A 14,628-nucleotide genomic window follows, 5' to 3' on the forward strand; every position below is an offset into this window, starting at 1 on the left:
CCTACAACATCAAGGACCCACAACTCACCAACAATAACACTCAACAACTCACAACTTCAACAACTCATCTACAACACAACAGAACTCACAAGCTTAACAACCTTCCAACACACAAGCATAACAAATTCAACAAAACAGTCACAACAACTCTACATTGTCAATATCAATCAAAACACCCAGTAAAAAATAATAATAAAAAAAACACAATATTACACAATACAACCGACCATCAAGAAATCCAAGACTGCTGCCCAAAACTGTCTAGTCCAGACACTGATCCAAGACTGACTGACTAACTGGGAAGCCACACCAGCAGAAGAGTGATAATGGTAGTTTAAATTTGACAACGTCTTCGAGAGTTGCATGAGAGAGAGAGAGAGAGAGAGAGAGAGAGAGAGAGAGAGAGAGAGCAAAATTGGTGGAGGGATAAATGGGAGTGGTTTGATGGCGGGCTTGAGCATATGGGTATTGTCTGTAGTAGTGATCACCGAATATAACAGTGGCGAGCATGTGTTATGGGTGTCGTGAAGAGTCAGGAAGTTGGAAGAAATGGTCAGTCAGATTCGGAAGTAACCAGTGTTAGCTATTTGGTGTGATTTGATTGATTTTGATATTGTAAAGTTGTTGTGCATGTGGCTGTCTGGTTGTGGTGATGTTGAAGAGGTTGGTTGTACTGGTTGTGCATTTTGGTGTCTGTGAGTTGGGGTTGGCGATTTGTGGTGCTGGGGTCAAGTTGTTGTATGGTTGTCATGTTGTTTCGAGCTGTTGGTGTTTGTCTGCGCAGTGATTTGTCAGGATGTTAGGTTGTTGTATGGTTGTAGTTCTTGGTTGGTTGTTTCGTGTTGTGCTTCTTGGCGGTGGTTGTGTCTTGATTAGCCTAGCTTATATCCAGTGGACAGCACAGTGCCTAGCCCTGAGTATCTGGAGTCTGAGGTGAGTTCATGTGTTTGGGTTTTGTGTGTTCTGTATTTTGGTAAGCCAAATGTCCTACGTGTAAAAAGTAATGTAAAGGGGAAAGTGTGGCTGTGGGAAACTTTGCCAGCCGGTGCAATTAAAGTAGCTGTGGGGTGCTTGCTTTCTTTGTTGCTTAGCTTTGATTCTGCCACAGTAATTTTTGGCACCCGAACAGGGACTGCTGGTGTGGCAACTGCAGGACGATTGGTCTAGGCTAGTGTGTATGAGTGGTGAGAAAATTTAGGATAGAAAGACTGAGTGAGGTAGAGAGGTTGAAGGAAGAGCTGAGGTTGGCGAGGAAAGTTGGGAAAGCAATGGAAGTGGAGGGAGAATGAGAGGCTAAGGCTTGAGTGTGAGAAGTATAAGAGGAAGTTAGAAGAGTTTGGAGGAATGATGAGGAGTGCGGAAGAGGGAATGAAAGAGGAAGTGAAAGAGGCTGGGCAGCGGATGGTTGAGAAGATAGATGAAAAGTTGAGATTGATGATAAGTAATGTGCAAGAGATGATGAAGGAAATGATGAAAGGGTTTTTTGGAGAGGGAGCTGACGGAGGTAGGTCTACTGGGTCTTGTGACGGGCCAGGAGCAGTAAAGGAAGTGGAGGAGCGAATGGATGAGAATATGAGTGATAAAGGTGATTTGATTGTGATAAGTAAGGGAAACAAGGGGAAAAGACAGGATAAGGATAAACCTAAGGACAAGAACAAGAAGGGGTCTGAGGAAAAGAAGAAGACTAAGGGAAAGAAGGCTAGTAAGGATGACAGACAGGATGAGAGTAGGACTGAATATGTTGGGGAAAGGGCTGAGAGTGATTTAGATAGTGGTGAGTGGAAACAGGTAGGAAAAAAAAAGAAGGGTAAGATGAGCATAATCAAGAGCATAGATGTTTTTATGGAAGTTGATTCGTTGTATTCAGAAGAGGTTAAGAGGGATCGGGATGAAAGTAGCAAGAGTGGGAGTGAGAGTGAGCAGGAAGTACGAAAGGCTGTGTATATGAGAGAGGTACCTCAATGTGCACGATAAGAGGAACATGGTAGTAGGGATAGAGGGGACTTTTTTTAAGGAGTATGAGAAGTATTGTGTGGCTAAGTATGGGGATAACAAGAGAGTTCGGACAAGAGAGTTCGGTAGCTTTTTGACAGGATTTTTATTGAGTATGTATGGGGTAATGATGAGTGTAGGGAATGTGCTGTGTGAGAGTGTGAAAGCCAGGATTGTGGAACAGGCAAAGAGGATGAAGAGTAGTGTTAGCTATAGGTGAAAACATGATTTTGAAGAGGCAAGAATTAATGTCGGTGAGTCATTGTCAATGTATGTGTGCAGGTTGGAAACATTAGCTAGGAAAAATCTGGGGACAAAGGGATAAAAAGCGCCTCAGTGGCGTGGTTGGTATGGTGTTTACTTCCCACCTCGGTGGTCGCGGGTTCGATTCTCGGCCATTTCATTGAGGAGTGAGAGATGTGTATTTCTGGTGATAGAAGTTCACTCTCGACGTGGTTTGGAAGTCATGTAAAGCCATTGGTCCCGTTGCTGGATAACCACTAGTCCCATGCAATGTAAAAACACCATAAAAACAAACAAAACAAACAAACAAAGGGATAAATGAGTGAAAAGAGTTAGTCGAGAAGTTGTTAGCGACTGTGAGAGTTTATAAATCTGAAATGTAAGGAGAAAATGAGATGGAAGAATGAGAGGTTAACGTGGAATGATATTTAGGAGATAGTTGGGGATTACAAGCTAGATAGGTGTATGAAAGAGAGTAGAAGTGTCAGTGCTAGGACTGGTATACCCTCAGTCAGAGGTTTAAGAGCTTTAGGGAGGCAGTTTTAGAAGGGCCAAGGCATATGGCAGAGTGAGTGGTTGATAGGAGCGTTAGAGCAAATAACGTAAGTGTAGTTAACCCTAAGAGAGATCGGAGTGCAAGCGTTGGACGAGTAGAGTCAGTTAGTTGTGAAGGAGAGCAGCAGTGTTACAGATGTGGTAAGCCAGGACACAAGAAGAATGAGTGTCAGTGGGCATTAGGAGCGTGCTTCGAGTGTGGGCAAACGGGCCATTTAGTGAGTGAGTGTAAGAAAGATAGGGATATTACATGTTACAGGTGTGGACAGGTAGGGCACATAGCGAGTGGATGTCAGGGTACCGGTATAAACATGGTTTGCGGCAACTGTGGAAAGAATGGGCATTATGCTAGGATGTGTAACTGTAAAGAACAACGTGCGAAGTGTGCTGAATGTGGAATGGAAGGTCATGTGGTGAGTGTGTGTAGGCGAAAGAGAATGAGTCAGGCTGGGAATTCAGGAAACTAGGTGGGAAGGGATTCAGTTGGGTGGGTCCTCTACCGTGTGGATGAGTGAGTGATTGAAAGTGAGTAAGTATGAGCCAAGTGTCAGTGAACAAATGGGTCTGGGAGATCGACAGTTAGCGTTGGTTGAGTATGGAAGAAAGCGGAAGGAATGTAGAGAAAGGGAATGGAAGGAAGAAGCGTGAACAGCATGATAAGGGTGTTAGTGGTAGGGTGCAAACAGTTGATAAAGCGTGTAATACGGATGACTTGATACTTGTAGCGTATATGGGTTTGAGTTAACAGGGATAAGTGATACCTCAGTAAGAAGGAAACCAAGTAGTAAGGAGGTAGTTTATAGGATGGATAAATCTTTGCAAGAGTTTGACATAAGTATGGATGAACTGAGTGGTTTGGTAACAGGAATAGGGGAGATATTGGGACCAGAGCTAGATGTCGATGAAATAGTGAATGAGGTTTGGGAGGATAGTAGTAAGGGAGATAATGGGAGTTTGAATTAAAGTGGTTTGGAAGAAGTAAATGGCGATGTAACTAAGAGAGTGTATGAGGGTCCTCAAACAAGATCCAGGGGGCCTGCATATGAGCATCCTTGGGTGTTGTGGAAAGCAATTTAGTGTGGGTGTTGCAAGTGTAAGGAGACATTGTCAAATGCAATAGGGGAGGTAATATGGAGGAGTGATAATGGTAGTTTAAATCTGACAATGTCTTTGAGGGTTGCATGACTGAGAGAGAGAGAGAGAGAGCAAAATTTGTGGAGGGATAAATAGGAGTGGTTTGATGGCAGGCGTAAGCGTATGGGTATTGTCTATAGTAGCGATCACCAAGAACATCAGTGGCGAGCGTCCGTTACGGGAGTCGTGGGGAGTCAGTAAGTTGGAAGAGACAGTCAGTCAGATTCGGAAGTAACCAGTTTTTTTCATTTTGGTGTCTGTGAATTGGGGTTTGGGATGGTGTTGGCAGTTTGTGGTGCTGGGGTCGAGTTGTTGTATGGTTGTCATGTTGTTTCGAGCTGTTGGTGTTTGTCTGCACAGTGATTTTTATAGGGTTGTTAGATTATTGTATGGTTGTAGTTCTGGTTGGTTACTTTGTAAAATATTCACTAATGGACTCCTCACGCCCTTGCATATACACAAAAAAACTCAGCCCAGTGCACAGCCTGGTTCGATGCATGCAGAACCATGGCCATTATAGCATCCAAAGCCCCTTCTGGAGAAAATTGTTAGTCCACTGTACATCATTATACCTGGCATCAACTCTGGAGTGTAATGAAGCCTAATGCGTTGAACTGCATCTGCTGGTTGGAGCTTATGTAGCCTAAGCCAATGTGTTGTGGACCGTTTCCAAGACCTGTAGGAGGCTGATGACATTTCCAAAGCACACCTCTCTGGTAGTGGTGGGACCGGGGTCCTGGGGCCACCCTGTAAATGTAGGTCACTCGCCATTGTAGCTAAACAGTTGTTAAGGGCTTGCAATGCATCTCGACCTTCAGCAACTACATGTTGAAGAGCTGGTGATCTTGGCGCCACTCCGACGGAAGTACTGTGGGCACCCCTGGAAAATCATCATGTCCTCCTTGCTGTGAAAGACGGTCTCCCTGGTGTAGACATGATTATCTTTTATGTATCCTACTCACTGCACCATGTAGGAAACAGAAAGAAACTCATGTATCACTCCAGCGCTTTATTACACGTCCAATCCATACAGAGGTGTGACTGCAAGTGAGTTGCAGACATGTGGGCAACATTGGCGCCAATCATGCTGCCCTCTTGGCAACAGACCTTACACATATTCAACCATCCTACATTAACCCATAAAAGAAATCGATATAACAGAAGATGTAAAAACTCAACTCAAGAAAATAAAGGCAAATAAAGCACCAGGGCCTGACAGAATTAATTCTGTTCAAACTATTCTTTCAAAGTACCAACCTTCAAAAAAAAATTGACAGTGTTTAAACAGCATACTGAAGGGTAGTTGGGTGCTGTTCAGGCAACACAAAATCAGGCGGGGTCCAGAAACATCCATCCGACATTGCAGCCTCCTTTGTTCTTCCCCTGGTGCCATTGCTGCACCTTTGAGTCCCCAGGCATCCTACAAATGCTGCTGCTGCTGCACCCAGGGTCCTGCTTTACCCACCTGACGTCGCTGCCTGTGGGCATTCTCAACCCCCCCCCCCCCCATGCTTCTGTCGCTGCTGGGGCTCACTCGGCCTGCCCAACATCACTGCCTCACCTGTGGACCTGTTCACCCTTCTGACGCCGTCACCTGTAGTCCTCCTTGGCCCACCGACTCTGCTGCTGCACCTGTGGGCCTCCTCAGCCTGCCAACGCCGCTACCTGTGGGCTTTCTCGACCTGCCAACGCCGCTGCCTCACCTGTGTTCTGCTCTGCCTGCCAGACGCCACCGCTGCACTGGGGACTTCCTCAGCCCAACCTATGCCGCCGCCGCTGCACCTGGTGATCCCCATGGCTCATCTCACACTGCCACCGCACACATTGCAGCTCCCTCTGCAGTCTTGGTCGCCCTCAGTCGAGAAGTAGAACCCCCGAGGCAACCACCAAGGGAGGCATCCCTGTCAGCCAGCAACACCGAAGGACTCGACATTTGACGCCCAACAACAAGTGTCACAAGGACATGGGGTCGCCTCCTGCCTCCAAGATATTTTTCATCCAATCATTATTCCATGATCATTGTCTTGGGGTTGGGGAGTATTTGTAAGGACAACGCTTTTTCTATATTTTTATTGTATCTCATCATCAAACCACATTATTCCTTTAACCATTCTATAAAGCGTTCCGTGGCCTTATAAATCCTTCTGGCCCAGGCCCATACTCTCCCTGTTCAGGTAGGATACTACATATCCTCTTACTCTCTGGTCCTCACATATGAAATAACTAAACATATACTTAAGTAAAATTGAAGCAGTTAAAGACAAACAGTTAAGAGAAATAATAATAAACAACTCAGACAGAAAAACATGGCAGAAAGAAATTAATGAAAAGTCAACATTAAGAATCTACAGAAAATATAAAGAAAACAAAAGAGAGGAAATCTGGTATGACAACACAGAAAAAGACAATGCTGATCAATAGGGCCAGACTAGGTACACTAGAATTAAATGATGGAAATAGGATAAAAGAAGACACAAAATGCTTGTGCTGTGAGGAAAAAATGAAAATTTAGAAAATTTATTACTTTACTGTCCAGCATACAATGAGAGTAGAAATAGAATATAGTTTTGTGTAGCAACCTTATCAAGAAAATAAAGAGGAATCAGTAGCTAATATACTCGTATTCGTAGGAGAGACGAAACTCGCACACACAAAGGTGGAATAAAAACAAGCAAGGGAGCCGTTTCAAAGGCATAATCCATCCACCTACTACTACTTCTACTATGAACGATAGGTATGTGGTGGGAAAAAAGCATCCTACTATTAATTGAAAGCTATTAGTCAATGATATTTCCATTTCTTTCTAGATACGTGTGGAAGACATTCTTCCGACTGTTTATCTAGCCCATGTTTTATATTTCTCTCCATTTTGTTGCCACAAACCCCTCGATTTTAGCCAGGCCTTTGTACAACTGCGATCGAGGTGTTCAACAGTGGGAAACCAGGATGTTTACTGGGAACACAATTTGTCAAATACTATAGGAAGTATCCTATAGGCTGTGTGGGTATTTCTACAGAAGCAGTCCGCACGAACTGCAAGGAACTTAACCGCGGATACGACATCCACTAGGGATTGGGGGCGGTCCAATGTATTTCGCCGTGTTTATTACTGGCTCCTGGGGGGTTAATTACAATTTTCTGAATAAATATTACTTAAAATTCTTGTTCAGTAGGTAAAACTGCATAGAAAAACTACAACTGCCATAGTCTAGGCCGCCGCGGATAAGTACCCTAGGCTAGATCTACTGCTGTGTGTTGTTCAGGTGTATATATAGCCTATATATATATATAGGCTTATATATATATATATATATATATATATAATATATAATAGACTGTAAAAATGTTCTGTAACAACAGAATTCCATCTAATAAAAGGAGCCCATAAAAACACCAAAATGTAGAGAGAAAAAGTACTATATTTCAGAGACTGCTGTCTCTCTCTTCAGGTATATGAATGAGAAAAGTTTACAGAAAAGTGGTATTTATACCAAGAGATTCGTCCACAAGTAAGCCAATTTAGGTCACCCCCGCTGATAATCTTCCTTTAATCTTCTTAAGCGTTGGTTGAATGAACACTGCGTCGACGATATCTGATATCCAATTCCCTTTTGAGATGTTCATTACCTGCTTCTCTTTTATTAAGGCCGATTCCATCATTTGACTCTTGTACCGGCAGTTGCTGCTATAAATTACACGTGACATATTCCAGTTTATTCTATGGTTATGTTTCATTATATGGTTGAAAATAGCCGAGTTCTGTTGTCCATACCTAACGACCGTTTGTGTTGTATTAATCTCTGGGGAAGTGATTTACCTGTAAATCCGATGTAAGATTGGTCACAGTCCTGGCATGGGATCTCATATACCCCAGAGTCTTTGGGAGATGTCTTTGTTGGATGTTTAATCATGGATTTGGCTAAGGTATTTGGGTAGTAAATGCCAAAAGGGTTGGATTTCCCAAGGGTGTGAGTTACTCTCTTAATCGTCTCCAGGTGGGGAATTTTTATTTTATTGTTGGGTGTGTCTCTGGTCTTGTCTTTAGGGGGTCGGTAGAAAAAATTACGTTTGCTTTTGAATTGCTTTCTAATTATATGGTCAGGATACTTTAAAGATGAAAGTTGCTTGCAAATTAGTTCAAATTCTTTTTTCCAGGAAATCTGGGGAACAAATTCGTAAGGCTCTTAAGAATAGGTTGCTAGCTACACCTATCTTGATAGTATTGTCATGATAGCTAAAGTAGTGAATATATGAAAGTGAGAACGTTGTTTTCTGTATATGGTAAATTTGTATTCTGTCGTGTCTCTGATTATTAAAACATCAAGAAAAGGAATTTTGTTGTCTGTTTCCCATTCAACTTTAAATTTGATGCTGGGCACTAATGCGTTTAATTTTGAGAGGATAATAAGTGGGGTAATTTTAATGAATTCCTCTCAAAATTAAACGCATTAGTGCCCAGCATCAAATTTAAAGTTGAATGGGAAACAGACAACAAAATTACTTTTCTTGATGTTTTAATAATCAGAGACACGACAGAATACAAATTTACCATATACAGAAAACCAACGTTCTCACTTTAATTTCATATATTCACTACTTTAGCTATCATACAATACTATCAAGATAGGTGTAGCTAGCAACCTATTCTTAAGAGAATTAAACGAATTTAAGTTCCCCAGATTTCCTGGAAAAAGAATTTGAACTAATTCGCAAGCAACTTTCATCTTTAAAGTATCCTGACCATATAATTGAGAAAGCAATTCAAAAAGCCCAAACGTAATTTTCTACCGACCCCCTAAAGACAAGACCAGAGACACACCCAACAATAAAATAAAAATTCCCCACCTGGAGACGATTAAGAGGGTAACTTTAAAAACAAAACTCACACCCTTGGGGAAAATCCCAACCCTTTGGTCATTTAACCGACCCCAAAATACCTTAGCCCAAATCCCTGATAATTAACGTCCAACAAAAGACATCTCCCAAAGACTCTGGGGTATATGAGATCCCATGCCAGGACTGTGACCAATCTACAATCGGATTTACAGGTAAATCACTTCCCAGAGATAATAACAACACAAACGGTCAGTTAGGTATGGACAACAGAACTCGGCTATTTTCAACCATATAAATGAAACATAACCATAGAATAAACTGGAATATGTCACGTGTGTAATTTATAGCAAGCAACTGCCGTACAAGAGTCAAATGATGGAATCGGCCTTAATAAAAGAGAAGCAGGTAATGAACATCTCAAAAGGGAATTGGATATCAGATATCGTCGACGCAGTGTTCATTCAACCAACGCTTAAGAAGATTAAAGGAAGATTATCAGCGGGGGTGACCTAAATTGGCTTACTTGTGGACGAATCTCTTGGTATAAATACCACCTTTTCTGTAAACTTTTCTCATTCATATACCTGAAGAGAGAAGACAGCAGTCTCTGAAATATAGTACTTTTTCTCTCTACATTTTTGGTGTTTTTATGGGCTCCTTTTATTAGATATATATATATATATATATATATATATATATATATATATATATATATATATATATATATATATATATATATATATATATATATATATATATATATATATATATATAATAGCTATATATGGTATATCGGAGCGCCTGCAGATTCGTCGGGCACGAGTACTTTCTGCTAGAGCATCGGCGGACGAATACAAACAAGTTGGCGGCCGTTTGTTTTGGCGCTAGTTTTGAAAACGTAGTGTTGGAAAACCCGAAAACCTAAAAAACGGTAATGGGGGACCCTATTGGAATTGGGAATCCGGGGTTTTTGGTGGGGGGAGAACACACGAGTTTTTGGTTAAAAGTAAATGAAAACGGTAAGGGGGGACTGGATTGACCGCAGCAAACTGTTCGTGAGTGGGATAGCGCGAGGTCGCGGGAGGGCACGAGGACGAAGCCATGTCGGGAAGGACAGCAAGAAGCGACTGGGAAGGTCGCATGGCTTCTTGGGTCGGGCTCGGGGTCGCGCATCGGGGCACACGAGGTCGTCAGCTGTTTTGTCGGTCAGCTGTTTCGGATGGAACTACTTACCTTGGCGGAGGGATTGGCGGCCCGGACAGAAGGGGTTACGAGGCCTGCCCAACGAATATGCAGACTACTCGGTATATCTATAAGCTTTGAAAGGAGAGTAGAGATCTCGAGCTCCTGCTCTCACCACCAACAACTCTTGACTGATGCCCATCTCCGGTGTCAGGACGTGTTAAAGTACTTTTTCGGAGGATGGCTTCACATGCGGTGGAAACTGGATCCGCTAGTCCAGTCGGTTGTTTCCCCTATATAGCCTAGTATATATATATATAGCTAGGCTAGTGTATCTATACCTAGCTAGTCCACTCGGTTGTTTCCCTATAGGTATTATATTATAGGCTACCTATATGGGCGAACAACCGACTGGACTAGCGGATCCAGTTTCCACCATGGTTGAAGTCACCCTCTGAAAAAGTACTTTAACACGTCCTGACAACAGAGATGGGCATCAGTCATGAGTTGTTGATGGTGAGAGCAAGAGCTTAAGACCCCTACTCTCCTTTTGAAATATGTATTTGTTCATGAAACTTACCTGTCAGATATATATATATATAGCTGTATTCTTCCGAAGTCCGACAGAATTAAAAAACTTACGACACACGTAGTGGGAGTCAGGTGGTTAGTACCCATTCCCGCCACTGGGAGGCGGGTATCAGGAACCATTCCCATTTTCTATTCATATTTTTTTCTGTCGCCGGTACTGTAAACCTGTTTTCAGTACCTCCGTCTTAGGATTTTGAAACTTCATTGCCGCTAAGTATCCTAATTGTCTTTTGATTAATTTACTTGGATTTGTGGCTAGGCATACGCTATCATAAATTGATTTGAATTTGATTCATTTTTGCATAAGACATCTGAATCTAGTTAGGCTAGTTTCAGAGGGTGTTGTCTGCAAAGATAGGGTGTGGCTACCGAAAGCTTCGGTAGATCCGCACTTGGTATGCACGAGGGGTATGTCTCTTCTTTGGTTGAGATATGTCATGTAAGGAGTGTGAGACTTTGTCTGATTCCGTAAGGAAGACGTATGATTCGTATGTACGCAAATTAGAGCGTGATTGAATCAGGTGGTCTTCCTCATAGACTGCATCAGTAAACAAAAGTCAGGGTAGTGAACCTGCTAACCTTCCTGTAGACTTTATTTTGCCTAACCCTGTAGTATGGCCTACGGGCTTTGAGCTTATGTCTGCGAGAGGTAATGCCCTTTATGTTATTATAGATTCCATCTGTATCTTGGAATCTAAAGTGCTCGCTCTCCAATCATTGTTGTGAAGTGCAGTGCCCCATTTTGCCTCTAGGCCTGGACCTCTGTCGGACTCCCAGGAACACAGGGAGTGGGCAAGTCGAAAGCCGAAGGAGGGTTACGGGGACTCCCCACCGATCTGGCGTCCCTTCGGCAGACCTGAAGACACTCCCAGGCTGCCAAAGTGCGTGCACGTGCACGAATCCTGAAGGATTGCTTCTCGTCCTCCGAAGCGTCCTCCCCGCGCAGGAGGGGTTGGAGTTTTTCGGAAAGGACTCGCGCCCTCTAAATAGAAGCTTTATAGAAGAGGACGCTTCATGTCCTCTCTCTCTCTCGTCATGCGTTGCAGTGAGAAGTAAGAAGGCGAACGTCGCCTGAACATGTGTACGTCTTTCCACCGAGAAATAGGAAAAAGAAGTCATCGTAGCAGGAAGCTTTTGAGCGCGGACGTCCGAGCTTTGTTACTGTGAGAAGTAAGGAGGCGTCCCCTCGCCCCTGGTATTCTCACACGATCAGCCCTTCTCCTGAGACTGCTTCGTGCAGTCGGATTTCTCTCCGAGATGTCTCTCACTCTTCCCTGAAGGCAGTTTCTCTCACTTGTTTTGACGCCTGTCAGGAGCGTGACGCTTTTCTGCACGCTTCTGTTGACGCTCGGCTTGAACTGGACGCTCGGATGGAAGCCAGGCGCGCGCGCGCGGGTTGACGTCAGGCGCGCGCCAGTGGATGCCAGGAGCGTGCCAGCGCACGCCAGGCGTGACGCCTGGCTGAACGTTTCTGTTGAACTCTTCAAACTCTCCTCGCCTTCAAGAGGCGCACCGTGTTTCTTTGATTAAGCAAACTTCTACTTCTGTACCTGTTCATGCTTCGGAGTTTTTTGAAAAGACTCTCGCTACTGCTTTGCCTTCGTCTTCGCAACATGCTCTTGTTTAAGATTTGGGCCTAAAGGTCTTTTACATCTACCTTCGGTAATCCCTTCTACCTCACCTGCAAAAGAATGTGAAGTAAGCAGTGCTTCGGAGGAAGCTTAAAGTGAACAAGCAACTTCGTCTTCGAAACCCAGCAAGACCACGGGTTTCGTGAAATCAAGAGGTCTCTGTCAATTAATAGTGCTTTTCGCAAAGTCCAGGATTGGATGGAGTTAAGGAAAGCTCAAGGGAAGATCTCTTTTGCTCTACCGCCGTCAAGACTTTGCGGTAAGGCAGGTATGTGGTATGTAGAAGCTCGACGTCCTGCACGTCATGACGCTCGACAGAGCACTTGCCAAGGCGCCCTACACGTCAAGACGTTCAGTAGGATTCTTGCAAGGACACTCATCAAGAGGACGCTCTTCAGGACGCTCCACGGGACGCGCCTTCGGCTCCTTAGAATGCTCTACAGAAGCTTCTTTTACCGGAAATGAATTCGCCTTCTGTAAGACTTTTTTCCTGACAACTTTAATAGAATCCATGACTTGATGAACTTCAGGAAAGCGCAAGACAGGACTTCCTTTGACATACTGCCAATAAATTTAAGAGTTAGCAGGCATTCGATGTGATACGGGAGAGGAAGCTGGTTGGAGAGTTCCTTCCTCTTCCCAGGATAATTTTGCCAGCTTTTTAGTCCATCTGGAAGGACTTTTCAGATGATAGATTTTGTTAGCTCCTAGATTAGTATTTCGGGGCCCTGGACCTGGGTGTCATAATACGCCTCTTCTGTGTTCGGGACTACGCTGCCGAAGGTGAACATCGGGGTCCTACCTGCCATAAGCCCAGTCTCTTAACAGGAATCTTGCCCCTTACTCGATTGATACGGGAATCGGGAAAATTATATGCTCGACTTCCAGGATTACGTTTTGTCAATTCAGTGACTTTCCCCCATTGACAAGATACTTATCGTTTGTCAAGTAAGTGGCGTATCCCCTTATTGACAAAATAAACTTTGTCCGTAAATGGGTTAGTTCTCATTGGACCAAAGGATCTCAATAACCTTTATATTGCGTAAGCGGATAAGCTCTTATTGACAAGATTAGGAAGAGCTCTCATTCATCAATCGCAGACTCATACAAGAAAAAGACTTGTAGATTACGTCCATGAATGCTTATGTCCAATAACATAAGAAGCTTGAGCTGTCCACTTCGGTTCTTGGTTCTCACTTTAAGATCCCCTTTGGCTAATTCTATCTCGTTCTCTTGCCGAAGAGAACGAACGCAGTCGATTTCCATTCTCTCTCTCCCTCGTCGAGGAAAGAATGTAGTAGAGAATTAGCTGTCCAAGGGACTACAATACTCTACGTTTTGTTCATGAAACTTGCCTGTCAGATATATATATAGCTGTATCTCCAAATTCAGCTATACAGGCAGTCCCCGGGTTACAACAGGGGTTCCGAAAATCGTCGTAAGCCGGAACGACGTTCTTGAAAACATGTCCACAGGGAAAATTTAACTACTAATTTGCAATTTTTCTTAGGGCCGTATCTCTAAAATTACCACTAATTTACTTTTTTCATGTGCAACACTGTGTATTCACAAATTACTGTATATTTTCATTAAAATACGAGAGAGAGAGAGAGAGAAAAAATAACTCCTTAGGTTTCAATAGATTGAAATGAACATCTGTAGGCAACTTTTTCCCCCTCCCATAAATACATATATTTCTCCAGAGAAGAGAGAAAGAGAGGACTGTGCAATTATGTTTGTCTGTCTATCAATTCTTTTGCTGAGAGCGAGAGAGATAAAAGGAAGAAATAGAAACACCAAATGTATGACAAGTATCTTGTGGAGAGAGAGAGAGAGAGTTGTCCTTACAGTATTTAATTGTATTTAAAATACTCAGATATGAATTTTGTACTTATAGTATTATTATTGGAAAATATTAATGATAAACTTATTACATACACGTCCATGAAAATTATCTCATCTCAGTAAGAGAGAGAGAGAGAGAGAGTTACATAAAACCATTAAATTCGTTGACCATTGTATGGCATTGTTAAGCTTGAGTGTCACTCGAGTTGAGGTGGGGAAATTGATACAGAAAAAGACAAAGGAAGAATTTTCTTTTGAAATTAGTTATCGTATTATTAGCTAACTTCTATTATTCTTATTATTGATTATTATTTGACAAAATATAACTAAACACGTGCATATACCATAAAAATTCTCTCATCTCAGTAAGAAAGAGGAATTATCCTTACAAGTGAAATGGAAAGGTCATTTCATCTCTTTATACGACCATGATGAATTTTGTAATTAAAGTTTTATTATTATTATTATTATTAAATAACTGAAATTATCAATAAACATTTTACATACTAGTACCATAAAAATTCTTTCATCTCGGTGAAAAGAGAGAGAGAGTGTTTATCTCTCTCTGTTTTATAACGCTTCTAGCGAAAGAGAGGGAGTGAGTTACCACTATGACTCA

At 42.7% G+C, this 14,628-nt stretch overlaps 2 protein-coding genes across 2 annotated transcripts in view; both read left to right on the forward strand.

The window, feature by feature from the left end:
* Positions 1-1,347: 1,347 nt before the first annotated feature.
* Positions 1,348-1,974, forward strand: LOC135203910 (uncharacterized). Its single transcript, XM_064233842.1, has one exon. It carries the CDS (start codon positions 1,348-1,350, stop codon positions 1,972-1,974), a length of 627 nt encoding a protein of 208 aa, XP_064089912.1.
* A 1,152-nt stretch (positions 1,975-3,126) lies between these two features.
* Positions 3,127-14,628, forward strand: part of LOC135203911 (rRNA methyltransferase 2, mitochondrial-like) — a 218,749-nt gene continuing 207,247 nt past the window's right edge. Inside the window, exons 1-2 of the mRNA XM_064233843.1 lie at positions 3,127-3,203; positions 3,516-3,708. Coding sequence (XP_064089913.1) covers positions 3,127-3,203; positions 3,516-3,708 — 270 coding nt within the window. The remainder of the gene's footprint in view (positions 3,204-3,515; positions 3,709-14,628) is intronic.

The sequence above is a fragment of the Macrobrachium nipponense genome, chromosome 44 (genome assembly GCF_015104395.2).
Source record: "Macrobrachium nipponense isolate FS-2020 chromosome 44, ASM1510439v2, whole genome shotgun sequence".
Classification (NCBI taxonomy): Eukaryota; Metazoa; Arthropoda; class Malacostraca; order Decapoda; family Palaemonidae; genus Macrobrachium; species Macrobrachium nipponense.